This window comes from Triturus cristatus, chromosome 4_2, assembly GCF_964204655.1.
Source record: "Triturus cristatus chromosome 4_2, aTriCri1.1, whole genome shotgun sequence".
Taxonomy (NCBI): Eukaryota; Metazoa; Chordata; class Amphibia; order Caudata; family Salamandridae; genus Triturus; species Triturus cristatus.
In genome coordinates, this window is record NC_140586.1 from 438,021,709 (window position 1) to 438,047,835 (window position 26,127).

Consider the following 26,127-nt stretch of genomic DNA (forward strand, 5'->3'; position numbering starts at 1 on the left):
CAGACCTGTGTGTGCATGGAGGACCTTCAGCATCGACGTCTGCCCTACATGGATCTGTCTAAGTAAGTCCACAGACTCCTCACTCAGGGCAGCAGGGGACACAGGGGCAGGGGGTGCGGTGCCTGGCACAAAGGAGACATGCTCATGAACACGGGAGCCCACAGGGACCTCTGGGATGGGAGCCAATGGGACGGTGGTGGTGCTGGTGGTTTTGGTGGCGGGGACAGTCTCACTAGCTGGGGTTTGGTGGCTGCTGACACCCGCCTCCACAAGGGAGTCATGGTCAGAGCTGCTGTGGCCCTTAGCTGGGGGGGATGGTGCTGACGACTCCTCTGTGTGGCTCCACTCGCCCTCTGTGCCACTGGGTCCACCCGACTCCTCTCCTTCTGTCCCTGTAAGGCTCTGTGGCTCCTCCTGGTCCGTGGAGCTGTCCCCTCCTGTGGCCGTGGATGTATCTGGATAGGAATAGGAAGTAAGAGAACAACATCAGTCACCTGCACCGACTGCACACACCACAGTGAGTACATCACATCACAGGGCAAGCCCTGGCATCATCAGCTGAACACAGCTAAAAGTGCCAACACAGTCACCTGCACCGACTGCACACACCACAGTGAGTACATCACATCACAGGGCAAGCCCTGGCATCATCAGCTGAACACAGCTCAAAGTGCCAACACTGTTTAGAATAGCCAATTGTCATTCTCAACTTCAACCATGGCACACATATCCCTCCTTGACTTTCACACATATGTCCGTTGCATGTTGGATGCTCACACCCCAATGTGCCAACATGCACCATCCACACATTAGTTGTACATGCAAGTGAACAAGGAGTATGTCACTATACACACAGCACATCTCTTGCTACTGACTCAGTACAGGTGTCCGGATGAAGGGATGGGCAGAGACTCATTTCACATGCTTGTGATGCATGCCAGCAACACACACTATGATGTACTCATGTCCTGATGGTCAATGCCACAATGGGGTGCATGGTGCACACTTGAACACAATGCAGGATCACTCATAGCAAGTTCAATGCCATGGAACTGGGATGCCCTGAAAGTCAGTCAACACTGTCTCCTGTCACAGGGACAGGGCATCCAGACAACAACAATATGCACTGACTCACAATCCTAGCTCAGGGGTAAAGCTAACTCTGCAGATGACCGGCGCACTTGCCCATCCCATGCAAACAACATATCCAGGACCCAGAAGACCCCCACATCATGCAAATCATACATATGAGTCTCTGCAAACACAAATCCCTGTACATTAACACCTCACTGCCATGCATGTAACCCAGCTGCATGAAGGACACAGTTTCATACACCATTGTACGCTGTCAGATGATCACACACCTATATGTCACACAGGTCTTGTCTCTCACAATCACATCTCAGATGTCATGCTGACCCTCTGAATCATGGTCATAACAACAAGCCACACCCTAATGACACAGAGGCAGACACCTGAGGGCACATGTCACTAAGCACAACCTGCAATTTCATACACAGGAGTGGGATTACAGAGTGTTTCAAAATGCCCATGAGGAGGCATGACTGACCAGGTCTACGTGAAACAGTTTTTGGCACTGGACAGTAGTCAGGTGGCTGAGCAAGTGTGACATACTTGATATACATACTCCTGAGGCCCCAAAATTGGAGTCCCCTGCTGCATGGGTTTGTTTGGAATACCCCAGCCACATGTTGCGAGTCAGACTAGCAATTGGAACACATCTCAAGGGCACACACAGATCACATGTCAGATCTCAGGCATTGTGTAAACAATTGACCCACCCATGAAACACACATTACAGAGTCTTGGGAACAGATGCTGACCGGTAGCTGAAGCATAGCTGGCTGCAGGGACACAGTGCCCTAGTGACACAAGCAACAGACTGTAGGGGCCACACCTGTGGAACAGATGAGGAGGGTGCATCACACAATTGAGGGACCATTCCAACGCTGAGGGTAGCGAAATGCTGAAGGAAAGGCGTGGATGCAAGTCAAGGTCCGAAAGCCAAGCAACTGCTTCTTCGGACGGTTTGCAATTTAAAGGAAGGGAGTGCCAACAAACTCCACCTCTTGCAGAGAGTGTAGGGACCATCTCTAAAGTGTGCGTATTTCTAAAGAGCAAGCACCTGAGCTTCCCCTGGGCTCCAATGAACCGTGCATGAAGCTTGAGGTCTAACACATCCTTCAAACACAGGCAGGGAGTTTTACTGTGTCAAGCAGGCTCCTATATCAGGACATTGACTCCATGAATTCTCTTCATCAATGGGGGACCAGAGCAAAGTGCTTCAGCAGAAGCTCTATGTAGAGAGTGCTCCAGTTCTCTCCAATACTCTGACAGACAGGAGGGTAGAAATTATTTAGCGTCAGGTTGGGTTTCTCTCGTCCTGTATGAGGCAAACTCTATCCATGGAGTGCGGCAAGCAAGGTTATTTTATAGGTCAAGCCAGCCATTCATTAATATTGAGATCTAACAAACTATAGTGCCTAATAGTTTCCAGATGCTTTAGGTTCAATGTAATGCCTTTTTTACGGCATAAAAGCAGTCCAAAGTTCCATTAACCCAAAATGATGAATCCCTTTTTCAAGTTTGTTGGTGGAGCACTAGCCTGCCTGCCAACTCAATCCTGCCTACCAACTTTATCTAGCTGGTCTTTAAAGGAAAGAGCCTTTCCTGGACAAACACATAGATAGTGCCTCTTCTTGAGCCGGGTTTGGAGGGGACCTTTTTTAAATACAGAAGATCCCATATAAATATGTTCAAATACCAATGTCCCTCTTGACAGACCCAGGTGTTTCATCCTCCCCTTCTTGCATTGTGCAGACGGACCTTGGAATTGGCAGCTGGTAGGTAGAGTCACTCAAGTTCTGAATGTGGTGTGATCACTGATAGACGTTTGCATGCCTTTTGCAGTGCATTTAATATGAACTGATGCAGAATATATTTCATAATTCATAACTCCTATAAATGTATCACTTCAACACTGATCTTTCAGTGGTGAAGCTCACATGCTATGTTTTCGAAGTACTTAAATCAAACATACCCATCACTCCTACTTCATTTATTTGTACACTGTCCCTGCACACTGGAGAAAATCCCTTTGGGTTTGCTACTTTCTATATGACTTGAGCCAAATGCTTCCAAAAATATAAAGAAATAATAGTGAAACAGGGCAATGCTATCTCGTTTCCTTTTCCACCCGGGGCAAAATGGCATCTGGCTAATGCTGTCCCCGCGTCCTTTACTGCCTTAAAATTGGTGGCCAGAATAGTGGATGGTGGATACTGGGCAGAAGGAAGTTACAGCTTTCCTCAGCTAATGCTTAAATAAGAGCATTACATTTCCTTTAATAATGCTGTTTCTCCCCATTCATTCAGTGGAAGCATCTCTAAAACATTAAACCATAATGCTGATGGAAGAAGGCACCCCTATCAAGTTCCCATTTCAACCTTGAAGCTTCAGGCCAGTCTCTCTCCAGTGACTACTTTAATACACTCACAGTTCTTGCCAGAACTTCTAAACCAGTTTAGAGAGCAATAAAGAAAAATAACTACCTTAGCAAAAACGTTTTCTTCATTGACTATTAATGGTGCTGTGAGCAGCATAATATTCCTTGAAACATGAATTATATCAATATGTTCTCTCACATTTTTTGCTGTCAGTATGTCCCTTAATAAAACCAGTTTGATTATGCTTGGGAAGGCCTTTAGGTTCACCTAAAGGCCTAAAGGTTCACCTATTGTTTGTGCAATAATGGATACGAAATATTAATATTAAGATTAAGAAATGAAACAGGCCATGACTTCCTGCATAGGTCCAGATTTCTGTGTGTATTCTGGCGCACAGTCCGTAATAAGCAAGATCTACCTAAGTACTTTTATTAAACAGTAAATAGCAAACATTTTTTATTGTGGCAAACGTTGATGCTATTCTGCGGGGAATCTTATATTCCTGGTGCATGCCTTCTTTTCTCATACTTTTAATGACACCTTCAATTTCCAGTTTATGTACTGCTTCATTCAGAGGCTTGGAATATTCGTCTGTTTGAAAGGGTATTTCTGCATCTGAGACAAAACTATCTTTGCTGGCTCGATCAGTTGAAATTTGAGACTCATATACACTATTGCAATAATCAAATAATTTATGCCAGTTGTTGAATATTTTATTTTCGTAGTTACACTGCCTCCGTGTCTGGTTTATTCCCATCGTTGTGCGACCTGTATGCTAACAACTTACCATTTTGTTCAGTACATTTGCCAAATGTTTTCATCGTAATGAACATAGCATATTTTAAAAAAAAATTAAAACACAAAAAAAACAGAATTTATATTTCAAGGTAGTTGTAGGTTCAAACGTTTCCCATTTTTTCATTTAGATTGAAACTTTGTTGTAATTTAATATTGAGCTTTAGTCAGATGATCATTTTCAGTATTTCTTTTTTTTTTATCTGAGCCACACCTTATTAGTGTAAAATGTAGTAAATAGGAACTTTAATGGATTCCAAAACTGTCTACGTCTTGATGGACTACCTATAGCCACATCCTGAAAGTGTCCTATTTCTCCCACAGTCTGCTACTGGCATGCCTTCCTTTTCATAAAACAAGCATAAAATCCCTGGTAAAATGTCAAACTATTAACTACAGAAATAGCAAACTGTTTTTGAACCGTTGTTTTCCTTAATGACATGGACTCCACTCCTCCATATGTTTGAGGAGCTGTTGCTTATATGATAGTAAATGTACTTCAAGCACTTGTTAGCAAAACACATGTATATACTTAAATATGAAGGAGATGTGATATATTCATTATACATGATACCTTTTCAAGAAATATTATAATGTACACGTTAGTAGGAAGATGAAATACAGTTGATATGTGGTTAAAACACAAGTGAAGAAACAAAAAGCAAAACTTACCATCAATGTTAAATCTGCAATGCGTTAAAGTACCTCACATTCCAGTTTTAGTTGGGACCCAGAAATTAGGCTTTCGAAACTTTTTTCCGTTTCCTTCTAAGAGTTATTGCTATGTCTCCTGATCAGTGTAGCACCATGGACCTCCTGGCACTCGTAATCTATGCACCAAAGGAGATTACTCTTTCAACATTGAATCCATTGGCTGTTTTCCTATTGGCCCGCTGCTACACCCTTACTAGGCGACTTCATCCTAACTGTTCACATGACCACCAGTGCGCCATCTTATTCTGCTGCTCCCATGCTTCATGTGAGGCACACACTAAGCTGTGTCCTTCCTGACCTGTCCACTCCAGTCCAGGTAGCAGCTGCAATGGTTCTTCCTTCCAGGAAGTGCCAGGTACTCTGACCCGGTAGCTACTTGTGCTACCAGGCATACTGGTCAACGATGCCTACAGAATCTCAGGCTCAAGGGCATCTTGCTTGTTCGAACAAAATGAATTGCTTGTTGTGCCTTTTCACCCAAATTTTGAGTCACCGTATACCAGGTTTGGAGATTAATAACAACTTCATGACATTGAAGCAATCCATACTTTGCATTTTAAATGTTTCTACTTGCTAACACCAAACGCCTGTGTCCCAAAATAAGCTGCCGTACGTTGAAAAACTATTAATGAACCCCACCTCTGGCCTTCCAGGCAGTTTTATTTGTAGCAGGATTGTGGAGAGAGGATTGCCTGTTGTTGACATTAGGACATTCCATGCACTGGGCGAGCTGGACGTCCAAAACAGGCTGCTTACTGGGGTTCAGTGGCTGGGGGTTTGTTTAGCTTCTTTCACTCTGTTATTACCATTGATATGAATGGTGGTTTATGCTGATTCCATAAATGTATTAATACATATCTCTAATTCTACAGCCACTAGTTTGTGCATTTATGAACTACAAGTATTCTTTGGCGTTTTTTAAGGCACCTTTACTTTTTCTCCTAAAGTCCACATTTTTCTGCCCGCTCTGAAAATATTTGCATACTATACATTAGCATTCTGTGCTTGAGCTCATCGATGCTGGCATTTTATGTTTTTTAAAGAAGAGGCAACTGTTGTCCTCTCTCTCAAGTGTCATGGCGGTTCTCTGAGCCTGCGCTCTTCTTCTTAGCTGCCCCTTGAATGGCAGCCGCATTCCCTCGATCATGCTCATCCCACGTGTCATGCCTGTGCGGGGGAGTGACGAGCAGTCTGTTTTCTGTCGAAAAAAGATTCTTGGCAAGCAAAGCTTTTGGCAGAGAAGCCATCTCGCTGTATGCGGTGTTCGGTGGCAGCTTTAGCATTAGTCAGAGCTGAAGATGTGCACGGTACACAAACAGAGAGGCTCCGTTCACTGGAACTGTAACACCGAAATACTCTGTTTGGGTTACTTTGAGTAACACATTTAATTCAATTAAAAATATTATTATTGTGAATTTAGCGTCCCTAATTAACACAGGATGCCATATGAGGCAGTTTTAGGTTTCAAAAGAGAGGCTAATGTGAGTCGCACACAAGTGGGAATATTTAAAAGTGACAGTAAGAACAAGGAAGAAATAGCTTGGAAAATCACACACAACCCATTTGGTAATGAGTCTGTGAGCGGCCTCCAAAAAATGTAAAAACCAATGGCAATCCCACTTGTTATGTCTTTTGTGTAGCGGAAAGATGTTCTCAAGCTTCATTAAAACATGTACCACAATGGCATTAACAAAGCACGCTTCCAACTCCCCCCATAATGATTGGCCCTGTGAGGGAGGGGCTGCGTGAGCAATCGATAAGCGGGGTTCAAGAGTTAAGGGGCAGCCCATGGGCCAAGGGAACAAGGCGCCAGAGTAGCAGACCTTAATTTATATGCGAGTAACAAGTGAATAGATTCAATGTTACTAATACAGAGGTATGTTTGGGATGTTTTGCAACCTTCAGCCAGTCATTTATGGAGAATCGGAAGGAATACAATTGCATTACTTTTCTATTAGTGTTTATTTACAGGTTCAGCAGTGATGAGCCCAGAATGACAGCATTTAAGCTGCAAACATCAGTTTATAGACACATATTACAGACATAGTACAGCCACACAATCACTGCTAGTGCAAGCTTTCTAATGGCTAGTCTACTTCAGTGTACATCAGAGACACAAAGACAGCGTGAGAAATGTTAGATGAAGAGGGGAGTGGTGTTAATGAAAGTAGAGGGAAGACACGAAGTTAAATACGCATCAGAAATATGATACAGTTGTAGGAAAAAATGGCCACGAATAACCTATACAATAAGAAAATTAGTTTATTTTATTTTTCATAAGTATAATTCAACCTTATCCAAAACAAGATACTATACCTAACGTAATCAACATTCAACATTTGAAAAGCTACATCTTTGGATATGTTCAACTTACCTTACAGTACAATCAGTGTGTTTCAGCTAGGGTCTGAAAGTATGCTGAGGTCGACAGTCTAGTAGTATGGGCCTTAAGGTCTGAACTTAATTGGCCGTGTGAATAAAATTGTTATCAACTCACAGTTGGCAGGATAATAGCATGCAACTATTTGGAAAACAAATGAAAGAGAAGCAATTATATTGACGAGTGATGGAAAAACAAGTGCAAGTAGCTTCTTCTTTTGCTTTTCTTATTCATTCTGCTATAATGAATAGTTATCATAGAGGTCCCAAAATTCATCCCATGCTTTGTAAAATGTCACTTGGCTACTTTTCTTATTATCTATTTTGACATATGATGCTTTTCCACATATCATCTACTTGGTCAGTCTCACCAATCCCTTCCTATTGAGAACTGACAGTGTTGAAGATGTCCTCTGGTCTGTCACGAAACCGTAATTCGCTCACTAGATGGTACTCATGTAGGATGTCTGAGATCCTGCCTTCAGATCTGACCATGTCAGAACGTATTCCAACTCACATCACTCCCTACTCCGCATTATGTTGCAGTCCTGTTTATCAAATAACTATCTTTGTGCTTTGGGGGACAAATACTTCACTCTGTTGTCAAACATAACTCATATCTTCTCTAGGAGGTGGATTTTTGCCCAACATGGTTGTTACTGGCTGCTATAGCTATACTGACACCATCAGACTAGCTTACTTCACGTCACACATTCTACTTTATTCTGCATTCCTTGTCCCTGCTCCCCTCCTAGTGCCTGCTGGTTCTATAGACGTGCCTTCTCCCATTTCCTTTGCAGCTTTCCATTCATTGGTAGTTCCCTGATTCCCTGCACCTGACTTATGACTCATACCTGGCTCCCTCTCTGCACCTGTGCTCCTCCCCTTGCACAACAAGCTATTTAATCCCTGTTAGCTCAATTTGCAGATGCTTGTAATGGTCTTTTTTGCTGAACTTCTCTTGTTCTGCTTTTGTCTTGCTGCTTAGATTCCACATGTGTTCCTTGATTCTAATTTTTCATGGATCCATTTATTTTCTTGCTCCTTATTCCCTGCTGGTTACCTTGCCTTCCCTGGTTCTGTTCCTTGTTGTTGCTACTTCTCTGTCCCTCATTACGTGTGATTCTTCTTCTGTCTACACACCCCCTCAGCTACCTTTGTTGATGTGTAGATTTTAAATCTTGGATTTTTATTCCTTTTTCTGTGCTCCTTATGCCAGCACTGTCTCAGTTTGTTTACCGCTTCCCTTTCTTGGCTTTCAGAGTTCCTATTTCCAAAGATCTTGAGCACAGTCCTTGTTCTTAAATCTGGCCCTGCTTTTCCCTGAGCTCAGTTCCTGTTTTTAGAGTTCCTTGTTCTGTTCCATTTTGTCCACTCTTGTGGTTGCGTTGCTATCTTGGTTATTATTTACCGAGGATGCCTGTAAGATTCTCCCATAAGAGCTCTGTGACAGTAACTGCTCCTTGACTTTTCTATGATCTTTCAAATTGACAGAGATATCATTTCCCAAGGAGCATATAAACTATCATTTTTGATAGTTTGTGTATGGTGCTTCTGTTTGTATCATCTTGCCATCTCATTTGTCTCAGGCTGTTCTCTTCCACTGTTCCAGTCCCAAACTGTTCTAGTCCACCGATTCTGTCTTGTCCTTTCCTTTCGCCAACTTTCAGATTTTTGTCCTGTGTATATAATAAATGTCTCCTACAGAATTTCCATATCCTTACTGATGTCATAATCTCTTTATTTGTTAGATTAGTGCCAATCTCTGTTGAGTTCCTGGCATGGTCCTCGACTTGTAGGTCCAGGAACACCTAACAGTACACATTGATGTTGGGCTCATCATTAACCATGGTGCACTCAGGCCTATGAAAGTAATCCTTCCACAGAAGCATTTTTACTAAACAATCCCTACCAAGCTGACCGGAATTTCTTGATTTGGTAGCTAGTCCCTTGCCAGGCAGGCTTGGTGAGAGCCTCCACTACACTAGAGGGCGAGCGGGTGGACGGATCTCCAAAATTAAAATAACCTATTTTTCCTGCACACTCAAACTAAGCAATCTGTTTTGACTTCAACTAAAATGGATTGCGCCGTTAAAGTATCGTTGAATCAAAATGGGAAAGGGCACCCTTGTCCGGGTTTCACTTGGCGTATTTTGTGGTGTGAGGGTCTTGATCTTACTATACAGCAAGCTGTGAGTTCATTATATGCTGGGCAACTCGTGCATAATCACTTCCCTAAAATCATTATCATTTTATGATTAATATGTTACTGGTGGTATGTGCCAGCTAGTGCACTTTATTCTCGCTCTTTTTTTATTCTTACCTAAATGCTTATTTAGGAACAATCTAGCACAGTGCAGTGAAGACTATAAGATTGTGAGAATGCTCTGGGCAGTTTCTTCAATTTGAACTCCGGTCAATAGACCTTTGTAGTAGCTGAGAGGAACAGTTTATATCTTGCGGTACAGTGTGATCATCAGGACTACACAATAAAAGCCAGAATCAGTAACTTGAAGTTAAAAGATTTATTACAAACTAAAATCCAGACGAACATAAATCAATCTCAAGAACATAATGTAAAAGTAGAGAATTATCAAAAGCAGACCAAAACGTCTAACAATATTGGTCCTCAACAACAAAGAACACATAAGTATTTCGTGAGCAGTGATACAAAATATGAGAAAAAGAACTTGATGGCTGGACGAAAAATTCTTATCCTTCTCCCCATACATGTAAAAGATTTGCAGCATCTAATAAACCCTACACTGATCCATGGGTAGGAAAAACCCTATTGAAGCCAGGTAGCAAGAAAGGTGTCAGCATCTGAACTTCTGTAGAAGTAAGGAGTCATGTATAGCACGAAGCCACACAATCAGGAATGTCAAGAGATCTGTAACTCTCGAAGTCTAAGGGGAATCTAGCTAAACCCATGGTGGGTTTACTAATTAAAATGCACAAAGAACATTTGAGAAAGCATGACGTGATTCACATGATAATATGTTTTCCAGTTCTCAGAAAAAAACTTGGTGCCTTGAACACTACTTCAATATTCCAGTCTTCCTTGGGTTCCTCCTTTCGGCTGATAGTACCAACTGGTATCACCCTCTTTGTTCTTTCAATTAAAAGCATTTAACTTTGCCAGCATGTCCTCATCTCACTATCTCTGAAATAAATGTACGTTTTACTAACGAATGCCTATGATCTGCACCTGCAAGAAGAAAATCATGCAGATAAACAACTTGCACATTAATATTAACTGTCTTGAATGCTAGTTTAAAGCCCACAAATGCGATAACTTAACATTTTCTTAAAAACATATTAGTTCTACAATTTACATAGAATCCAATAAATTTTGTCTTTAGTAATGAGTCAAGCTATATCATGCTGTCCTCCTTTAAGTGGCACAACATCTAATACATGTAATTTTTAAGCAAACACAACAGTCTAACCACAATTGATAAAGATTTATTCTCGCTAATCCCTGGTGAATACACTGCATTCAATGCATTTTAGCACACCACCATATAATCTAAACCTAAAGAAGCAGCAATCCAGAATTCTCTCAAAAAGAAAAATGTGAATATGCACACATATATTTATCAAATTACACAAGAGATTCACTTTCTATACCTTTGGTGCACCACATCTCATCTGTATTATTGCGCCATACAATTACATAAGGCCAAAAGCAAATACATATGTGGCCTATCCAAACATAAACGATGGAGCGAAAAGTCATGCTACTCCAATTGTGACAGTGTCTTACAGAGCTGGGCATTTGCCAGACTTTTCCCCTATGATGTTTATGGTTGTAGAGACTGCTGGCAGTATCTAAGAGGCTATTGCAGGAGTTTCTTACCAGCCACTCTGTCTACATCAGAAAGTTAGCCCCTTATGCTCCTTGACTTTGGTCGAGCAATTAAGGCCTAGCTCAAAATAGGTGGTCTGCAGCTTCAGTCAATGTATAGCACAGTGCAATTAATACAGCTGAAATAACAATAACAATAATGAGCCAGAGTTGTTGCTTTGGGAAATGTTGGGAAAAGAATAAGACTAATGATACCTCAGAACAGAACATGTCAAAGCATTGTCATTTGTAAACATTGCTCATGGCCACTGTGTGATCACTAGCACCAGAAGATTAACATAAATGTAAACTATAAATGGTACAATGGATAAAAGAAAGAAAGCAGGATCCTACATCATCAAAATAACGTTTTAGTGTCCACAGTCCTGAGTTATAAGTATTTTGTTCCTGTGCACCAAAGTAGCTGAATGTTCTTTTCGTGTCACTTTGATCTTGTTGGTGTGCTTATGCATTGAATAGAATGAAATAAAGCAAGAGATAAGTGCAGATGTAATTTTACCTACCATATTTGAGGGATTAGACTTTTCTGATTCTTGGATTGGTGTGGTCCCAAGCTACCTGATGACCCTGATCCTTTATGGGACATTGGTATTGATTTATGGTCATCACTTTGGGAAGAGCCAGGTCTTTACTTCCTCTAAATTCCAAGTGATCTTAGACATTTTTTGTCTTTGCCAGGAAGAGGAGAGTTTCTATAATTTTGTTTCCTGTATGGAAAATGTAGTTCCACCAAAGAGTCTCCTATTTTGTGAGGGGAACCATCAGCTTATGTTGCAGTCTAGAACAGAGGGTACAATACTGTGAGGATCTTTGGAACTTTACTTGGATAAAGCACTAAGCCTGGCCAAGAATTGCCTTAAAGGCTATGGAAAGTGCTTTGTAGATGGAGCAGCAGAGCATAGGGAGCAAGTAAATCAATAAGATCACGTGTTATGCATTCACATGTGCGAAGGAGAGGAGACTATGATCAAGCAGTCCCTATTTGAGTTAACTTGATCATACTAACACTCAAGCAAGCAAAGTGCTCAACCTTTGCACTGCGTGCAGGGTTAGAAGATTCCAAAGTGTGATTTAGAATGGTGTTGGGTCCATACCCACACTACACTAGGTGGCAACTAATGGTTCGGGGAACGGATGTGTCTCACAAAACCAGCAAAGAAAAGATGGGCACAGTTATAGGATTTGGTTGCTCAGCAGAACCAACACTCACCCTGTCGTCTAACTGCTCTTGTATAACATTGGTCTTCAGCACTCTTATGAGGTGTAGAGAGTGCTACCTGGCTCATTGTCTGCTTCTCTGGACTTCATGGGCTGGGTGGTTGCTTCTGTGCAGGCAATGTAAGTTGAAGCAGGGTGGTCCAGGCAAGGATCAGCAGGGCCTTCAGCTTAGTCTTCACATTTAAAAGGTATTCTGGAGGCAACATAGCAGGGCCAATGCAGGTATGAGTCTGTCCAGATCTGAGGTCTTGAAACTCTTTTAGTCTGAGCCTCCCTCAGCAAAACTATTTGAGGGCAGTCCCCCAACCAAAACTTTATAGCAAACACTGTGGGAGCCGCAGGCATAGGGCTGATCGCAGGAGGCAGAGATAAAACACACTAAATATGAGAATTATGAAACAGCAAATGCATGAAACAAAAACAGAATTGACCAACAACAACTACTCCCCATAATTGGTGAGCTGTGAGTCCTGTGCACTGTTGGGGCAAAATGAAATTTCACCTGCACCTGCTTCACAAATGAAAGCTGTGGCCCGGGAAACAGGCTATCCCCTCTTCTTTTTCACCCCTTACCCACCATGCCAGATCGTCATTTCAATCTTGAAACTGGTGCTTTGTTCCCTTCTGAAAAAACATGAACTCCTGCATGTTGGCCCCTTTTTTTCCAGCGTTTGCCCTCTACCCTAATGCTAGCAGGGGAAATGAGCCATCATGCTACCTTTTTAGAAGAACACATTAATATTTGTCATCATCATTATAAGAACTTTATTTCAGTCTCAAGGCCATAAAAGTACAAATGCAATGCAGTTCATACAAACGCTAATAATTGTGATGTAGAGGGTCACTCAGACCCCTGGGCCCCAGTGCCACTGCACTTTCTTCACTAATGATAGATAATGCCTTACAAAGAAATTTATCTCTTCTTCCCTTTGTTAACTACACATGTTCCCATCTCATACCATACATCTCCCTCCCATTCCTCTCATACCCAAATCAAGGTCTTTCCTCCGCTTCAATGTCCCCTTCCCTTGGGCCATTGCGCAAAGGCCCCAAGCAACACTGGCACAGCAAATATGCACTGGTCTGTCTACCCTGCCCACTCCACTAGGCCACTAATCCTAGGCCTGATGCCCAAAGCTGGCTTTTTACACCTTGTGTTAGAAAAAACAAAAATGCCTACAGCTAACTCCTCCTATTTCCTGGGCCCTGATCCATATATAGCAAGGGTGACCTGTGCCTAGTGCTAGCAAGAAAATGGGTCCCCACACCTCTTTCATAGTAGGACAGCCTTAACTTTGGTCCAGTCGCCACTCACACCCCTGACCCAAGGGCCAAAGCTCCTGCTACACTAATGGTAGTGACTGCCCTCTAAAAGAAAGACCTCCTATATATTTCCCCCTTTTCTGGGTCGTCTCTCTGAGCAAGCTGTCTCAGTCCAGTTGTAAACAAAAATGATCCGCTACATAGTACCCCCTCTTCTAGGCCATCTTTTTGACATTATCATTGGACCTCCCGCCTTTCCTTTTTCTCCTGGACCATTAACCTGAGGACCCAAAAGGCTGGAGGATCAGGATTCTGCATCTGAATGTAACCTGCTGGCTTCCTCCCTGCTACCACCTTGGCTCACCCCTTTTACAAAATAACCTGCCCTGAACAGTTAATCCTGACCCTGAGGTGCCTGTTACTAAGAGTGATGGATGGGGCGGGGGATCTTCTGTGATGTGAAGCATAGAAAAGTATAGAGTGCTAAAGAAAAAACGTGCCTTCTCTCCAGCGTGCCTTCTACCTAAAAGAAATGTAAATGTGTGCAATTGGGTAATCACCAAATATAAAAACTGCTTTGAAGCCAGTATAGCCTTTAATTAATGGAGTCACTTGAAACTTCATGGTGACAAATATTTATTCTTTTTGAGAGGCAATATAAGGATGGTTTCACCGGAGCTCTAGAGTGTGTCTTTTTGATGGACATGTATACAAATGTTTTCACTAATTACAGTCTGTCTTCTTATTACTGAAATGTATATTTTTATAGCACTTGCTTTTTCTGAAACCTTACATCATTTTGCGAAAGCCTATTGTATATTGTGTATTACAATTTTAAAATAATGACATATTCATAGTGATTTCTGTCATAGGCTGGGAGCTCGAAGCACTATAAATAAACAAGTCACTATTCCTAACTGCACCAATCAGGATTTAATTCTGTGACTCTCTGATCACACACAAATACATCTGCCGTGATCGCATTAGCCAACTGAGGTTCCATAACATGAATAAGTATATTCCTACCCCTTAGTTTAGCTTACTTATATTTTTCATTTAAGGTGTGTGTGTGTGTGTTACTTTATATGCAGTTACCTGAAGGTAGAAAATCAACAAAATGCAGAATATTTTGTTCTTGTTAGCCATTTCTTTGACCCTGTCTCCACACTCACTTATGGCACTCAGCATTACAGATCCCACACATTTCTATGAACACCAACTGGTACATGTAAATGAAGATAACCTGGAAATACACTAGTTGCACTTCCAGGCTATCTTCATTTACAAGTATTTGCAGATGTATTAGTGGCCCTCTCCCCCACAGCCACGGACCCGAGGGGTCCAAGCCCCACTTCCCACAGTCAGAAGACCTCTGGTCTAGATGATCCCATAGTTGAAATGAACCTTCAGCTTATATGTTCCCAGTGTTGGAAATGGGTGGAGTGCACTGACACTTAGTTCTAGTGCATCCAAGCAGATGAAATCCCAATGAAGCAGGTAAGGCCAGAGTTTCCCATCTGACAGGGGCTTCTGGGAAGGTAAGGCACTGCTTCCAGAATGTACTGTGGAGGCAGGTGCCCATGTGACACCAAGCAATTACTATTGCATTTGAGCCTTCTTTGGTGAAAAGTCTTGTGCTTCGGCAAGTATCTGAAGGAGCTTCAGTTGGAGATCTGTCTGTGGGCACTCCTTCGGCACTAGATAACCTTGTGGGACCTACTCCTGGGCCCATTCCTACACCAAGTCAGACTTCCTTTTCAGTACTAGTCTCTTCTGTGCCGTTCATTTATGCCCAGGACCCGATCATGATGCCGGACTCTGACCCCAAGCCATTATCAGCTAGTTCCAGATCTATGTTGTGCTATGAAGTCAGAAAGGTGTGACCAGTCAATTTGACCCTAATCCTCAACCTCTGCCTGTAATCCATTACTATTAAAGATTATTGGCCTTATTTGGATCTGACTCTGACTGGGTTCAGGGTATCTGAAATGTTGCCCATGACACCTATGATGGTTAGGTGGAGAATAACCTGCTCTCCAAACACTATACTAACATTGGGCTAAACCTAGATTTACAAAATGCCAGTGGGCTGATTACATCTCCAGGGACTGAGTCACTTCATACCTCACTAAGAGAACCCAGAAAATCAATCTCCCACCATTCACCTCAGAACCCAAAAAGATCATCAGCGGTGTCCTCCAAGGCTCAGCCCCACATTCTTCAACATGTACATGACCCCCATGACCAGCACCGTCAGATCACACAGACTCAACATCATCTCTTACGACATCCAGCTCATCATCTAGACCCCTCCATCACCACAGCTAACTTCCCCAGATGTATGATGAACACTGCCAACTGGATGAAGGACAACTACATGTAGCTCAACATGGATAGAACAGAAGTCCTCATCTTTGGGGACAACACCTCTCCATGGAATGATGCATGGTGGCCTGCAGAACTCTTCCCATCCCCTGCCCCAGCAGACCACATTGGCAACCTCGATAACATCCTGGACAGCAAGCTTTCCATGAAGAAATAGATAGACACAGTCTCATCTGCCTGCTGCCACACCCTATGCATGCTCCGCAACATCTTCAGGTGGATCCCAGTCAACACCAGAAGGACCATTACGCAGACCCTCATCACCAGCAGGCTGGACTACGGGAACGCACTTTACGTAAAAATCACTGCATGCTCCCTGAAGAGACTACAGACAATACAAAACTCATCTGCCAGACTCATCCTCGCACCCCACCTCAAGAAACTACACTGACTTCTAATCCAGAAGAGATGCCAGTTCAAGATGTTGACTCACGCATACAAAGCCTTGCACAATGAAGGACCAGCTTACAGCAACAAACGCTTGACCTTCCACCAACCAACCAGACACCTATGATCGCCTCCCTCTTCCTCGCTGACACCCCCCGGATCTGCCGAAGCAACAGCAGAGGACATTTCTTCTCACACCTGGCAGCCAAAGCTTAGAAGTACCTTCCCCTGCACCTCAGGACCACCCCATCGCTTCAGCAATTCAGGAAAGGACTCAATCCCTGGTTGTTCAATTGAACAGATCACCATGAAGCAAGCAGCAGCCTTGAGACAATCACAGGTTGATTTGCTGCACTTTACAAATCCTTGATTGATTGATTGATTGATTGAGCCATTAATCAAGGGGAGAGTGGTGAAGGTCCTCACACCCAACATGACTGCCATCTCTGAATGACAGAGCAGATGAGCAAAGCAGTCATAAGGTGGCGGATTATGGGTTTCCTCTTCCCCAATCCCTTAAAGTGGCAAGGTCTATCTTATACCAGTGGGGCATGCACTGGTTAGGTGTGTTCACCACCAATGAGAAAGTGCAATGTCAGTTCTACTGCACTTTGGTGTTTTCTCCAGGAAGGGTATTTTGACTGTAACGGGGCATATATATTTCTGCTATTGTCGTTGCTGCCTTATATTCAGTGGAAAGTCATAACAGACAGTACTCGTGCCATCTTAATAGCCTTGGAATGGGCCAAGAGAGTATTGTGTCTGGAGTTCCTGAGCAAGAGCATTTGCCCTCCAATCTGTCTCAGCAATAGGGGAGGGTCCTGCAACTTACACCTTCATGCATGGAGATTCATTGGTGACAGTTAAATGGATTTCATCTGCTGTCCTTAGTAATCAATGTTATTTTGCAGACCAACGCCCTTTGGAAAAATCCACATACGCTGGGAGAGGCTTCTTGCCTGATGTAGCGCTTGTCATACTGACCCTCTGGAGGCCGAACCTTCATATGTATTATTGTTTGTTTCATTGTTGGCCCAGAAAGATCTTGCAGTGGGCAGAGTTAACGGTTATCTATCTTCCCTTTAGGCCTTTCTTGGTTTACCTGATTAACCGTTGCTTTTTAAAATCGCCTATTGTGATACAACTTTATTGTTGACCTTTTTTGTGCACGCCTTTTGAGTCAGTGCTCAAAACTCCCTTCCGAATTGCACTCACCTCTGCACCTTATGTGAAGGAACTCCAGGCAGTCTCGGTGCAACCAGCCTACTCCACCTTCTTTTCAGACAAGTTAGTGCTGGGGAAGGGACCCGGACGGCCTTGTTACCCAAATGTGTGATTCCTTTACACATTGGCCAAGCTGTCACTCTTCCAACATTTTATTAATGTCCGAAACTTACAGGGCCTATTGACAAAAAATAGAAAATTAGGAGTGCATATTTAAATCTCCTCATTAATATATTTTATTGATTTTCTGGTATTTACAAACATTCCCAGAAGCTTTGCCAAGAATAGTTTCCACTAATGCGTCTACTGCATTCCGTTTGTGTGGTATTTCCATACTCCACACAGAGGGAATGAAGTCTCTTGTGCAAGTGTAAGTTTTTGTTAATCTGCAAGGAAAATATTTTCCCTGTGGTACATGCTGTTCCCAAACACCTTTAGTAAGTCTTGAGGTGATCTACTCCAAACTCGCAAACCAATTCAAGAGTGGAATTGGCTAGAGAGGAGTTTGTGAATAGCTGGAAATGTGCATGCTTTTGGGCGTTTCCAAACTTCCAAAGCAAACCATGCCTCAGGACGACCACATCCCACACACTGAGTGAGATTCAAAACTGCTGATTTCTCCACACTCGGGGGGGGGATTCACTTTATGAATTTGGCCCCATATGTTTGGATATGCAGAAATTAAAGAAAAATAGTCTCTCTTCTTACATGGCTTGGAGAATGTGACTTTTTGTATTATTAATAGTCATCTTGTTCCATTTGTTATCTTCATCTTGGCTAATTGAGATACAAAATCTGCACATATGTGTCCCGTTGTTTTCTCCTTTTTTGGCAATTGTTATTTGTAGAATCGTATTAACGCATATGTCGGAAAATTGTATCCAACTGTTACATACAGGGATAACAGATGTTCTCGAAAACGCTTTATAAAATAAAGAGAACGTGTTTGCACAGTACACTGGAAATAGGGAAAGTTACTCTCCAATTGCAGCAATTAGATGTTAAACTGTTTCCCACCTGCTGAGGCATTGCCTGTTTAATCGCTTTCTGAGTTCTTACATTAAAACGAACTTTCAACAGCGAGCTTGGGACTGCATATTGTTAGCGTGGCTGAAAGGTGGACGCCAGCGTATGTTTTCTAATACACCTTTAATTTAGAAAAAAAACGCTAAGACATTTATAGTTCGTAATGGCTTTGAGTAATTGTTTGTAAAATCATTTCAATATTAATTTAGCCAGTTCAAGCCCAGACAAATGCAGTTATTTAATGCACTTCTATAGTTGAGGTGTAAGACTCAGTAAGATCACTGTAATACATTTTGTGTTATGTTGCTTTCATTGTAGAGAACAATGTGCCATTTTGCTGTACACATCTTGTTTAGTAAGGCTTGAAAAAATAGATTGGGACGTCTTCGAAGTCTGCTAAAGTAATATTTATTTATTTTAAGCTTTGCAGTTGATTTTGTTGTTAGGTTTTACGCTTTCTCGTTTCTTATGCTTTCCGGGTTTAATCCATGAAGTCGCAAGATATCTGAATATTGTTTTTCTTTTTAACCTGATCATGTTTGCTCTTAATTTATTGTTCAATTTTCATAATTCTTACTCAAATCTACTTTGATTTTTCAAAGACAACCAAGAAACACCCTGCCTCGCTTTGAACTCAGAATTTGCGTTTGAACCTCCCATCAAAAGGAAAGCCAGGAAGAAGAAAAAAAAGCATGGCACAATAACAGCAAATATTGCAGGCACCAAATATGAAATTGGTAGGTTTGTGGGCACTGCAGTAACTTTGTAGGTATTCTGCTTTTATGATAGATATGGTTAACATAATACGTTAACATCACATACCAAACAAACCATAATATTGCATGATGATGGAATACTTTTAAGAAGTCAATTTTGATAAGATATTAAATGAGTAAACATGCCCTTTTCCACTATCCCTTAAATTCTCTTCCTTGTCTTAGGAGGTCATTTAGACATGCAGGGACAGCTCGCTGGCCTGCCAGGTGAGCAATGGTTGGGGGTCTGCTCCCCTGGCAGACTACATTTATTTCAATTTACAGTTCCCAGCTTTTCTTGTTGGGATCTCTCTTCCTTCACTGGAGCCACCTCTGTCGTCCGTGATGACTCAAATAATGGTACGGATCCTTTGTCGAGCAGGGACCATTTTGGATGTGCATGCAAGAACAAACTTCCAAAGCTGGAGCTTGTTCATGCAGAACAAAGTACATATAGCCACGATGCACAGGGAACTTCCTCTCTGCATGTGAGGGCCACTGTGTGTCTTGTATGGCGGTCATGGGTGGTGAACTCAAGTGATGGTTACCCCTCCCTAAATTGAGTCAGGAGTACATTGCAGTGCTCTGGCAGGCCTGTGATTGATGGGACATCAGGTCAAATGTTTCTGATAACGAAGCCAGCGGAAGTTCTGTTGATGGCAACCCTGTGGTTCCCTACCTCCAAATGGCATGGGATAATCATGAAATTGGTGTAATGGTACATCTGCCAGTTCATGGTAGATGCACCATTCTGCCAAATTCTGAATGACCCTATTAAGCTTCACATCTCTGAGACAGGCAACGTTTTGCTTTCCAAATAAATATAACAAAAGCTGTTGGTCCCTCCCGCTCACTAGAAGGGTACAAGAGGATCGCTGTTCCCTCAATATTTCTAGTTTTCCTGTCTGTTTAGAGGCAGGTAGTTTATGCAGGAATATCTTTTAGGTGCTCAGCAAATACGTTTATTCTTATCTTTTGTTTTTTATTTATTAGTTTAGCTATTGCCAGCTTTAGCTGTCTGCCTATGCTCATGTCATAACAAATAAGCATTGGCAAAGCCAAATAGGCTTGGTTTTGGCCACCAGCATTTTGGATTTGGTCATTCTTGTTTTATTCTGTCCAAGTTTTTGTAAACGTTATAGTTGAGGAAGCTGCAGGGCCCTTAATAATCCAAAAACACATATTGGCTGACGGCAAAAATATTTTTTGGTTTAAAAAAAGCACACATTACCATAGTAAACACTGACATTTAAGGTTTTTTTTGTGTGGGGATGTGCTCGTTGTGAAAGGCCAGCATGCTGTAACTCACAGTGAAGTCAGACAGTGGCTGAAGTGTGCTGACCCACTGCCCCATGATGCAGACTGGAGAGAGTGGAAGAAAAATGTACATGACACAAGAGCCGAGTAATGGATACAATCTGGCTGAAAGCTTTATTACACAGAGAGGCTTGCAAAGACAGATAGATTTGCAAGGACAAACAGAGAGGCTTGCAAAGACACACAGAGTGATAGGACAAGAAATTGGAATAAATGAAACAGCTTCAGTTAGTAATATATTAGTTAAAAATCTCTACAAGCACAACATACAAGAACACGGAAAGCAAACTAGAAAGCCACACAAGCAGGACATACAGATGACATTGTTTACAAGTATAACTGTAGTTCTCAATTAAGATACATACCAGCATGACATACAGGAATGCAGTTAGAAAAACCCTTCATTACATTATTCCTAGAAAGAGGATAACTTTATAAAGAACAGTTTCAAAATGACACAATCTTTTATGCTTTGAAATACCAGCAGTCAGATAAAGGCCTCTCCAAAAGGAATTTACAACAGCATTAGTAATAGACAGAAACTGATAAAGCTGAATGGTGCCCTGCACCCACATCAAAAGCAAAAAAAGTATCCTGCTGTCACATCAGACTCTGAACACAAAAGACAACACTAAAGTAATAATAAAGTAAAACCAAAAACACTGTAACTAAAGGGAACTACCTTGTGTACGGGGATGTGCTCCTTGTGAAAAAGCAAAATTCAGTCACTCAAAGGTGAAGTTAGCCAGTGGTTGAAGTAGGCTGACCCACTGCCCTATGCGGTATGCTGCAATGGGCGAAGCAAAACGTGAGTGACTCAATAAAAGAACAGCAGATGAAGGAAGCTGGCTGAATGGCCCTTTAAGTAACTGTGTTATAGATATGGGTCAGATTTATTAAGATTTTGCACCAGGGTTGCTTCACTTTTGTGGTGCAGCCCTGACGCCAAATCCTTTTTGGCATTTACTAAGCCATGCAAAACCATTGTGTGTGGCTTTGCGTGGCTTAGTAAATACAAAGTAACGCAACATAGCACATAACGCTGCCTTGCACTACTTTGCATCAGGTAGGTGTTACATGGATGGACCATGGCCGTTCCCATGCATCCACCCATATATTATGTTGCAAACCCAGATTTACAAAGACTTGTGAACCTAAGTTTGTGTCAAAATGGTGTGCCTACCCAAGAGAGGTGTAATGAGGAGAAATATATTTTTTTCTCCTCGTACTTCCTTTTCCCATGTGTGCTTCATTCTGCAGCACACATAAACAAGCATTTACAATGCAATGGTCTCGGCAATATTATAGGTAGAGCTATTGGTATTGCTCATTATTTTTTTATTAATTTTGTATCCCTAAATAAATGGCATTGTTATTTCTATTGGCATTAGTTTTTTTTGCATATGTGATACCTACTGCATTAGCAGAGAGAGAGTGAGGTAGTGAGATAGAGAGAGTGAGGTATTGAAATAGAGAGTGAGGTAGTGAGAGAGAGTGAGGTAGATAGTGAGGTAGTGAAAGAGTGAGTTAGTGAGTGAGGTATTTTCTGACGTAGTGAGATAGAAACAGTGAGTGATGTTTTGAGATAGAGAAAGATTGAGGTAGTGAAAGAGAGAGTGAGGTAGTGAGGGATGTTGTGTGGCGCTGAATGAAATCATGCTGATAGGAGTTATGTGGCATGATGGCTCTGTTGGAAGGAATGCAAGAGAGAGGCGACAGAGAGAAGGAAAAGCTGGTAAGGATGAGAGTGCATAACATGGGAAAAAGACAGAATGAAGGGGAGAGAAGAAAAAGGAAGCAGGAAAAGTGGATAGAGCGGCAAGTGAGAGAAAGGCTAGAGGATGGAAGAGCGAGGAGGGCAGAAAAGGGAATGAAAGGAGGAAAAGGGACAGCAAGAGGAGTGCGAGAAAGGAGAAGGAAGAGAAAGAAAGGAGAAGAGTGGTAAGAGTAGAGGAGGAGGGAGGCAGACTCAGAACGGGGAGAGCTGAACCGGCTGCAGTCAATGCTGGTCCGCACATGAGCCTGACTGAACTCTTGATGTAATCCCTACATGTTCATGTTAAGCTAGAGCTTTTGAACTGTGGTGTTCAATCCGTGGCTTTGGGATTTTCTTCCACAGCAGCCAATCAGCAAGCAGGTTCCCGGGGAGGCGAGCGGACCGCCATCAGAGCCAATCAGCAATCACGCTCCGCTAGACTTTTGCCGGTTCCTAAAACAAGAACTCAACTGCCACTCGGCATACCTCCGAGTCAACCTCAAACATATGCCAGAGCTTATCTGCTGACACCCAAACCGGCTCACAGGAAGGGCGGGGTGGCAGTGGCCGGCCAACCACATCCACCAGCAAGGCCCTCGATCTCTGAGACCTGCGGGTGTGCCAAAACACAACTCACAGAGGGAGGGGCCCCGCGGGGAGTCACAAGAGCAGGCTCGCGTCCATTCCGAATGTCTCTACCTGAGCTTCTCGCTCGCCCTTCACTGTGTGATGCGATGCCCCTGGAGGGAGGGGGGGGAGTTTGGCTGTAAAGCCCCAGATTCCGCACTCGGCTCAGTGGCCTGTTTCTCACCTGCAAGCCAGTTCTTGAGCTGCACGTTTCATTCGCTGCTTTCCGGCACTCGTAGTTCGAGTGTTTGAAGCAATGCCTCCGCATGAAAAGAAACTAGCTGAAAAGAAGCAGTACGCTTGACACCAGCAACAGCAGACCGAAAAGGACCCCAAATGGTGTTCTGGAACTTAACGGTGTTGCTGATCCGGAAGGTATTCCTGACGCCTCTCACAAAGCTCTAGTACACAAAACTAACGAGACCCAGAAGAGGGAAACACGGAACAGGCACTGATGTGTCGCATTTGTATAGCACCTCATACCCCGACGAGCCTCCAAAGCGCTTCTGGGCTACCACGGAAAAAGCAACTCAGTTTGCTGTGCCTGCTTAGTAGATTGTGGATTTATACTGTGGGTTGTGGGCCAACGCGTTTAGAAGTGCAACACACATTAACACAGCACACATTTTACCTCAAAGATCAGTAACATCCTTGTCCGATGGGTATAGAGAAAATGCCTCTCCCTGTAATAGATTACAACCTTTAAACAACCGTTACCAGTACCTGGCGGTAGTAGCCGCCATCGACTATGCGCTAAACCACACTCTGTGTACTGCTGGCATTGAGAGGAAAACTCGAGTCCATGTCACAGAAAAGATGCGAGAGGAGGACGAATGAACAAAATGGAGGCAGGGTGGCACCGTTCTGACACGAAGGAAATGAGTCTTTCAAAGGGGAAGTAGGTAGGAGACACCACCGCCTTTCTCCGAGGCGAAGCAGAAATACCTCGGAGAAACGCAGTGGCGTTTTCAGATTCGGGGGCGTGTTTCTTTTTCTCTCCTCTTGCCATTGGCTGGAGGAGAGAAAAACACGCCTGAGAAAGGGCGTGGCTAAAAAGTGGAAAGAAGAGCACGGAACACACCCCAAATCTGAAAAAGACGGAGCCTATTTGGAGGGACGGCTCTCTCCTCCAATGGCTGGCCTCCGTTTAGGAAGCCAGCCAATGGAGGAGAAGCAAAAAGAGAGGCGGGCTAAATAGCCACTCTAAGAATCATTAAATCTCCGACTTCCGGTTCTGCCTTCGGCAGACCGGACGGTCCTCGACCTAAAAATGTCAAGTAGTGAGCTAAGTGGTATTCCTATTTTAAAGTGATTTGTCTAGCAAGGGAGCGGCAACACCTACCTGCCAACTTAAAAGTGAACTGGGACCGCCAACCTTATAGGCCATTAGCCTATGAACGCCTCCAGATGGAAACGACTTCTGGATCTATCCTGCCAGATCAGCACTGAATCACAGACCTGCATATAAAGGCCTCTTCATTAGGGTTGCACCACCTGGGTCTTCCAGGCACTAGACTCCCGCTGGACTGAGACTGTTCAGACCATCTGTGCTAGACAGGGAATTCCCATACAGAATTTTTCAGGAAAATTTGGCAGACTAACCAAAGAAAGTTAGGGGTGCAAAGTTACTTCCACAATCCGTTACAACTAGTAAGATCAATACATAAAAAATGGATTAACAGTAAAGAAGGGTAGGTAGTGTGAAATTAAACTATGATAAAGAATTACATCAGTGTACTGGATGGATGAATGGGGTATCCTGGCACCCTCAAGCGCCTCGTAACCCAGCTAGTGGGCTCTCAGGATGATGGGCAAGACATGTGAAGTCCTGAGGTCTCATCAACCTTCCCACCAAACACAATGGATGCCAATACCAGGGCCACCCTGGAACCCAAACTCAGCCTGCAGCCTACCTTCTGAAATGCCAGAGATTCAGAAAATCCAGTGATGCCCTGGCTCACATAAACTGCTGGGCAGAGTGAGAAACTGATTCTGCTTTGCAGAACGGTAGTCTTCAGGGCCTACGCTCTGCCGTAATTTGCAAACTTTAACACACGCTCTCTCATCCACCCAAGAGCTTATAGGCAATTCCGTTCACAGCGCACAAAACGAAAAATACTACCTCATTGACTGCAAACTTGCACCTCCTGAATTAGTTTTCACTTCTTTTCTGATCGACCAAGATATGCTGTGTGATACAAAGTAACATCATCGTCAGCCAGTTACTAATTTGGAGAAATTATTTTATTTCCCCCAATTTTTTTTTTTTTATAGTTTTATATAGCACAGGCTCGACCCAGAGGTATCGGGGCACTTTACATAAGTACCAGTTACATTGACAAGGTCACTTTTTTTGGGAGAAGGGGTAGGGGAAGAGTTAGTGATTTGCACAGAACCGCACGATGTTGAGCTGACACGAGACTCGAAACTGGTTGTCCAGTTCCAAAGTCAGCAAATCTGGCCATAACGCCACATTGCATGTGTGCCTCACAGCACTGCATTCATATGTGAGTGCAGAACGTTTAAAAATGTGTCTAGGCATAGGGCTTTGTACCGGTAGGGTATGCTTCCAGTAGGAAACCTATGCTAGATATCATCCACACCTCTGAACCATGGTTCAAAGGTTGTGAGCTGCTAGGCAGCCAGTTTGTGCCCTATTGCAGGTGATGACAGCAGCTGGGGGCCAATTTTAGATTGAGGCTACCAGACAGCTCTGGCTGTCTGGTTGCAAAATACCTCTTTGTGGCCTTACCAACAACATACAGTGCATCCGTTGCTTACTATTGTTTGGCTTTATTGTCAGTCTCATTTGCTTCATTCTTATTTGATGGCTTTCCTTGTCCCAGCTTGTACAGTTTGCATTTGTCCCTCCCTGCTAGAGCATCGCCTCTTTACCATCTCTCTGACTGACTACCTTCTATCACTCCTTTGCTCAGTTTTAGGGAC

The 26,127-nt window shown here is 43.0% G+C and overlaps 1 protein-coding gene across 1 annotated transcript in view; it reads left to right on the plus strand.

Moving 5' to 3' along the window:
- The window catches only part of TTLL7 (tubulin tyrosine ligase like 7), a 925,222-nt gene that overhangs the window by 228,361 nt on the left and 670,734 nt on the right, over window positions 1-26,127 (plus strand). The window contains exon 5 of the mRNA XM_085600119.1: window positions 19,329-19,463. Coding sequence (XP_085456245.1) covers window positions 19,329-19,463 — 135 coding nt within the window. The remainder of the gene's footprint in view (window positions 1-19,328; window positions 19,464-26,127) is intronic.